At 65.2% G+C, this 7,110-nt stretch overlaps 1 protein-coding gene across 1 annotated transcript; it reads right to left on the bottom strand.

The window, feature by feature from the left end:
* On the bottom strand, window positions 3,212-4,174 carry MC1R (melanocortin 1 receptor). The gene is given in 1 exon segment (NM_001008690.1): window positions 3,212-4,174. A coding segment is annotated over 1 exon segment (963 nt).

The raw sequence follows: 7,110 nt of genomic DNA on the forward strand, positions 1-7,110 counted from the left end.
CCGAGGTGACCGGGGCTGGGACGGAGGAAAAGGCGGGGGGTGGGAATGGGAACGGTGAAGGGCGGGGGACCCGGCGGCCCGCAGCGAGGCCAGTTCCGTCCTTTTCTTTTCGGCTTCTCAGGGGCGAGGGCAGCTCAGGGTGCGGCTCCCGGCGCACAGCGCCTTCCAGCTTCCCTCCCCCCGGGGGAGCGGGCTGGAGATGACTACGCGGGATGAGCGCCCGGTGCAGGGGAGCGGCGCGCAGCCTCACCTTGGCCCCGATCTGGTTGCCGCACTGGCCGGCCTGGATGTGCACGATCTCCCTCATGCTCGGAGCGTGTGGCGGGCAGCTGCTGGACGCGCGCGGACCGGCTGGGTCTGGCTGCGGAGGATCGGTCGCCCCCGCCGCCCGCTCTTATAGGCTGGGCCACGCCCGCCACGCCCGGCCTGGCGTCACCGCGCGCGGCCAATCCGCGATCGCCGCCGCAGAATGCGGCAGGGCGCTGCAGCATCAGCACCGCGCATCCCCGCCCGACCGCGCGCTGCGGTGCCTCCTCACGCCGCCACCGGGTTCTGGGGGCCCCAGCGGGTGGGGCCTGAGGGCCCCCCGCGCACCCGAAAGGCGGGGCTGGAGAGGCTCCAGGGAGGACAATAGAAGCCCCCCTTAGCCCTCGTCCCCCGCCCGCGTGGCCCTCTCTACCCCACCCCAGTGGCAGCTTCTGCCCTTGGCTTTGCTAGGAGAGTGGTTTTTTTTGTCCACACCCGTTTAGGGACCAACCCCATCTTGCCACCCTGAAAAGCCGACATGGACGCCTCCAGGCGCCCTCTCTTGTATCAAGAAGGAGCAGACAAGGTACTCAAGCTTTGCGGTATCTCTTCGAGGTGGGGTAGGCAGACAAAGGCTGCAGCAGGCACTGATTCTGGAGAAGAAGGCAGCATGAGACAGGGCTCCCAAGTGTCTGAGTCAGGAGGGCTGTGGGTGCAGGAGGGTGGAGGTGGGTTGCTATGGCAGCTCTGCGTTTCCCTGGCTTTCTGTGCAGTGGGGACGCTGCCTGCCCCTTCTTCCCCAGGAGGCTGCTGTGAAATGGACCTTGCCTGGGGGGAGGCTTTGAACCCCTGCCGGGCGCAGCACCTGGCATGTAGCTGCTGCTCAGTAAACATGGGTTTTAGGAATTGTCATAAGGACACAAGCCAGACACAGAAGTGACGAGGCGGGAGGCGGGATTCTGCCTGACTCACCCCTTGAGGTCACCGTGTCTCTGCAGTCTTGGTCCAAGGGAAGCCAATTAAATTTGGTGGGGGTGGGGGGCTGTGTAGTGAGATGATGTGTGCATAAGGCTGGGATTCTTGGGGGAAAAACAAGAGTCAGCTGGTGAGGAAGGAGGGAGGAAGAGGACACGCACGGCAGCACTGGCTGAATACCCGGCTGGGGGCAGACTGTACAGCAAGCACCTCTAACGAAGTCCTTGCTCTCCTTCAGCAGCAGCAGCCTCAGGAGGGGCTGCAGCCACAGCGTGCAGACTTTGTAAAGCTGTGGCCGGTTCCCATCTGTGCTGTCTCGTGTGCTGTAGCTGCGTGCCCCCCTTTCCCCCTCTTCAAGCTCCCCAGTTTGGCAAATCTAGAAATGGGTCTTTTGTTCTCAGGAGACGCCCCTCCTCCCCAGCGAGTCCATGATGTGGCTTTCTGTGGTTGGCTTCCAACCTGGGGCCCCTCCCTGTCCCCGTTCGGGGGTCCGAGGGAGCATTTGGCTCTTCTGTGGACCTGGCTGCACCTCCCTGCTGAGCAAAGGAAGAAGCTTCGCATCCTGCTGGCCAGGACCCATCACCCACCCTGCCTCTCTGCGGGATGGCATCAGGCCAGGCCCGCTCCCCCTCCATCCCCAGAGGCCTCTGGTGCCCGGCTCAAGGCTGACTCATCGTCCGGCCTCCCAGCAAAGGCCCGTCTTGCCGGGAACCAGCTCCAGCCCTCAGTCAGGGCTGGTGCTGCCACTGCTGGCAGATACCAACCCCACTGAGCCTGTCCCAGGAGGGGGGCCAAGTGCATGCTGTGTCCGGCTGGGAACTCAGGTCGGGGCTGCAGCAGACGGAGGTCAAGGGCTCCCAGCACCGGACAGCATGGTCCACCCCCGGGGCCTGGACACCCCCGCAGCCCCTGGACGGCTTCACCCCACCAGGGCCAGCCGAGCACTGACACTCCCTCCAGAAGGGCCGTGCCTGGAGCAGCGCAGGGCCCTGTGGATGCCTCAGAGCAGATGTGGAGGAGGGGTGCTGGACTGAGCCAAGGGGCGCGTGTTCTGGCCGGGCACACATGGGGCACAGAGGCCCTGCTTCTGCCTCAGCAGAGGGCAGCCTCGGTGGTGCTGGAGTCTTGTCACCATGGAGGTGATGGAGCCGCTGCCCTCACCCCATTTGCTCTGGGCTGTGGTTTGCACCATAGAGAGAGCTGACACAGGATCCAGAAGGGGCGACGGGGGCCTCCACGCCCCCCCAGGGGGCTCTTCAGGCACTTGGGGCCGTGGCTGCCTCGCCTGGGCAGGCCAGCTGGGTTCCTGGCAGGCTCCTGGTGTACTTTTTCCCCCTCTTCACCCCCCACCTCCTCTCCCCCACCCTCAAGCTTCAAGCAGCTTCTGGGGAGAGGCAGGACGAATGATGGGCTCCGCCGAGCACAGCCATTTGTTACCAGACTGCTTCCTGGCCCCCGAGCCTGGGCGCTGGTCACTGGTTCAGGCCGAGGCCGCTGCTTCAGCCGGAGCGGACCCTGGCCGGCGCTGTCTGCCGCTGTGTGTGGTGCAGATGGGCCGAGCCCTCTGGTCACCACTGAGCCGTAGAAGAGAGGGGCCCCGCCCTCCCGCCGGGGCGCTGCGCCTGCTTCCCTAGCAGTCACGAAGGCCTTCCCCTGAGGTCCTGCAGTGAGCAACACCCGGACAGCTTCTGCCCGCACACGTCCCACCCCAGTGGGGGGCAAAGTCCCCAGAGCGCGCCCCAAAGGCGGGCGTGGTGGTCTCTGGATGGAGGTGGCGCTCCCCGCCGTCTCTCCAGCCTCCCCCACTCCCCATGCCTCCTGGAAGTGCCGGCTCTTCCTCTGTCGGGCCCCAGAGGGTCCAGCGTCCATACCTTCAGAGATGTCCGGCCCGTCCTCTCTGCCAAGGGGCTGCCCAGCCACGTAGGAACCGGGCCGCAGGACGGCACCACTGCCCTCAGCCCCGCAGCCTGGCTCCAGCGCCCGTCCCCCCTCACCAGGAGCACTGCAGCACCTCCTGGAGGGTCTTGCGGAGCTCCTGGCTGCGGAAGGCGTAGATGAGGGGGTCCACGATGGAGTTGCAGATGACGAGGGCCAGAAAGAGGTTGACGTTCTTGAAGACGCAGCCGCAGGTGGGGTGCTGGGGGCAGAGGACGACGAGGGAGAGGTGCAGGAAGAAGGGTGCCCAGCAGAGGAGGAAGACGCCCAGCAGGATGGTGAGGGTGGCCGTGCCCTTGAGGCCGCAGCCCTGGCGGGTGGGGTGCTGCGTCTTGTGGAGCCGGGCGATGTGCCGGCCGTGCTGGCAGGCCCGGGCCAGCATGTGGACGTACAGTACCGCCATGAGCGCCAGCATGGCCACGAAGAAGCTGACGAGGCCCAGCAGGACGGCCGTGTGGTGGTAGTAGGCGATGAAGAGGGTGCTGGAGAGCACGCTGCCCGCCCAGATGGCCGCGATGGCCCGCCCCACGCGGGGCAGCGTCACGATGCTGTGGTAGCGCAGCGCGTAGAAGATGGACACGTAGCGGTCCACGGCGATGGCGCCCAGGAAGCAGAGGCTGGACACCATGGAGCCGCAGATGAGCACGTCCATGACATTGTCCAGCTGCTGCACCACGGCGGCCTGGGCGGCCAGGGCGCCCGCCTCCAGCAGCAGCAGCACGGCCGTCTCCAGCACGTTGCTCACGCTCACCAGCAGGTCCGACACGGCCAGGCAGCAGACGAAGTAGTACATGGGCGAGTGCAGGTTGCGGTTCTTGGCGATGGCGGCCACCACCAGCACGTTCTCCACGAGGCTCACCAGCCCCAGGCTGAGGAAGAGCCCGTCGGGAATGGACACCTCCAGGCACTGGGGGCCCGTCTGGTTGGTCTGGTTGGCGGCCAGCCCGAGGCGGGGGGCGGCTGGGGGCGCGGAGCTGAGGGAAGCCAGCAGCCTCCTCTCCGGGCCAAGCACAGGCATCGTCCCGCCAGGGAGCAGGGAGGGCGCGTCGCTCTCGGGGGTCCTGCTCAGCTCATGGCTCCCAGAGGCGCCCCCACACTCGCCCTGGCTGGCCGAACGTGGGCCCGGGCATGGCCCGGCCAGAGAGGCCCAGGCGGTTCCCGGCCAGGACCCTCTGTGGTCAGCCCACCTCCCCACCAAGTCTTCCCTGGAGAGGCGGTCGCTCAGGTCCGGACATTTCGAGCTTCCTGCCTCGCCGCAGGCCGGGGTGGGGGACTGAGGTCCCAGGAGAACGGAGGCTTTCTGGGCATCTTTAAAGTCCTGCCTGAGCCCCTCCTCCCGAGGGCGGCCACGTGACGGGCGTGGGCCCGGGACGCACCGTGGGAGCCCCGGCACTCCGCCTGGTGCCGGGAGGCGCAAGGGGCACCCAGTTGGTCCTGGCTCCTTGGAGCGCAGAGCCGCCGCACTCTGGCCAACCTCGCCTGTGCTCAGCCAACGCCACCCCGCGCCGGCCTCCACGCCAGGCGTGGAGCGCGGGACTTCCCTGGACCTGCCCCTGAGTCTTCCAACCCTCTCCCGGCCCCGACACAGAGACACCCCTGCCTGCCTGCTGTCTCAGGACGGCCCCAGCCCTGACCGCCGCCCCCACCCGGCGCACTGCTGGGGGCCACCCTGGTCACATGCTGGGGACCTCGCTCCAGCTCATCCCGGAGGCGGGGTGGCTGCCAGAGCTTCCCTCACAGCCCGTTTCCTCTGCAAAAGGTCACCACAGCCCACAGCCAGGAACCACTTCAAGGGCAGGCCTCCGGCTCCAGACACGCCACAGCCGGACTCGGCGCCCCCAGTGCTTTCTCAGCCAAGAGAGCAAGGAGGGGGCTCCTGGGGGGTGGAGGTGGGAGGGGACGAGCTCTCTCCACACAGGTGGGCTGGGCGGTTCCCGCGAAGGCCTGTCTTCCCTCCGGGCCGCGTGAGACCACGCTCAGACCTGCTCATCAACCTTGATCTTGATGAACCCTCTCCATCCACAGCTCACCCTTTTGCTGCCTGCGCTTTTTTTTTTTTTTTCCGTCTCTTTAGAGCCGCACCTGCGGCACATGGAGGTTCCCAGGCCAGGGGTCTAACTGGAGCTGCAGCCACTGGCCTACACCACAGCCACAGCCACTCCGGATGCTTAACCCACTGAGTGAGGCCAGGGATCGAACCCGCAACATCACGGTTCCGAGTCGGATTTGTTTCCGCTGAGCCACAACAGGAACTCCATGTCTGTGCTTTTTTTTTTTTTTACTGAAGTGCATCAAACATAGAAGTGCACAGGCTACAAACATGCAGTTTGGTGCCTGACCCTGCACAGCGGGCAAGGCAGCCCCGGACCAAACGCCATCACCTGCGCAGGGGCCTCCAGAGGTCCTCTTGCCAGGGAGCCACTCCCTGGCCTGCGGCGACCACTGCCGTTTGAAACCTGGTAGGGTGGGGTCTGCACCTTCCAAGGCTGCACAGAGGTTGTTAATGCAGAGCCACGGTGGGCATCTGGGTGCCTCCTGTCTCCGTTACAAACACTGCTACAGGGTGGCTCTCAGGGGTGGGTCTGTGGGGCCAGAGGCACAGCTTCAGCTTCGGACAAACCATCTTCCAAACTGCTGGCCCTGTCTGCCTTGGCTGTGGCCAGGCATGGAGAGGATGAAAAGAGCCTTGCCTGAGCGCTGCAGCGGCCAGGCCCAGGGCACCACGCCTTGTCCCCCCCAAGTAGGCAAAGGATCCAGGGCACGGCCACGAGTCAGAGCCCAGCAGGGCTGGGTGGCACCACCCTCTGAACCACAGCCTAGCGCTCCTCGGGCCCTGGCGGGGAGGCTGCTAGGCAAGCAGGGTCCTGCCTCCTGCTTCCGCGTCCTCACATTTCGGGGATGCATTTCTAGCTGGATCAATGGGGCCTTTGAGATGGATGTGCCCAACCCCAGCCCCCAACCCCAGCCTGAGACCTCAAAGGGCGTGAGAATCGGGCGGCCTTCGGCAGCACACAGCCCGCTTCCTGGTGAGATCGCAGACTCCCCGTCTGGCTCTCCCCACGTGAGGGGGACAGCAGGTATGGCTGAGCTGCAGTCACGTCTGTGTGGAGTCAGACAATACCAAGGCCAGTCCTGTCAGCTCGGCCACCCGTGCCCTTGCAAGACAGTGAGGAATGGCCACAGGACATGCGCAGTGGACACAACCACTCCTCAGAGCACGTGCCACCATGAAACCACGTGCTAACCCTGTGTGAGGACAGAACTGCCTCGGTCCCGTCCCAGCACCAGAACAGGGCCAGGCACACAGCAGGCCTGCAACAAAGGGTCAACATGTGAGAAGCTTGCAAGTGGCCGGGGTTTGAGAAGCCTTCCCGCAAAGCCCGGGGGCGCCCACATCCAGTCCCAGCCACACAGAGGCCTTCCTTAAGGAGGTCCATTGAGGGAGGCCATGTGGGGGCACTACCAGCCTGCCAGCTCCCTTCACAGAGGGATCTTAGGAAGGCCTGGCCCAGAGCTGGGTCACGGGGTCATCTCCTTTGAAGTGGGGGAGGGTGAGGAGGCGCCTGTGTATCCTGCTGAAAACCCAGGGTGGTGTATGGTTCAGGAAGGGGCACAACCAGTGGGCAAACAGGCACTGCAAGGCCCAGGTGGTAAGCCCAGCCTCCAGAGCAGGTGTTGACACAAGGGCCCTGGCTGTAGCTGTAATGGCCTCTCTCCCCCATGGCTGAGCACGGGCAGTGGTGCTGGCAGCAGGCCTGGGAGTGGGCAGTTTCATCACGGCCTGGGCCCAGCCTCTGCTTCACTATCTCTGGGACACTGGCTTGTCATGTTATTTTATTTTTTCTTTGTCTTTTTGCCTTTTCTAGGGCTGTTCTCTGCGGCATATGGAGGTTCCCGGGCTAGGGGTCTAATTGGAGCTGTAGCCACTGGCCTCCGCCAGAGCCACAGCAATGC

Source organism: Sus scrofa, chromosome 6 (assembly GCF_000003025.6).
Source record: "Sus scrofa isolate TJ Tabasco breed Duroc chromosome 6, Sscrofa11.1, whole genome shotgun sequence".
In the NCBI taxonomy this organism is placed as follows: domain Eukaryota; kingdom Metazoa; phylum Chordata; class Mammalia; order Artiodactyla; family Suidae; genus Sus; species Sus scrofa.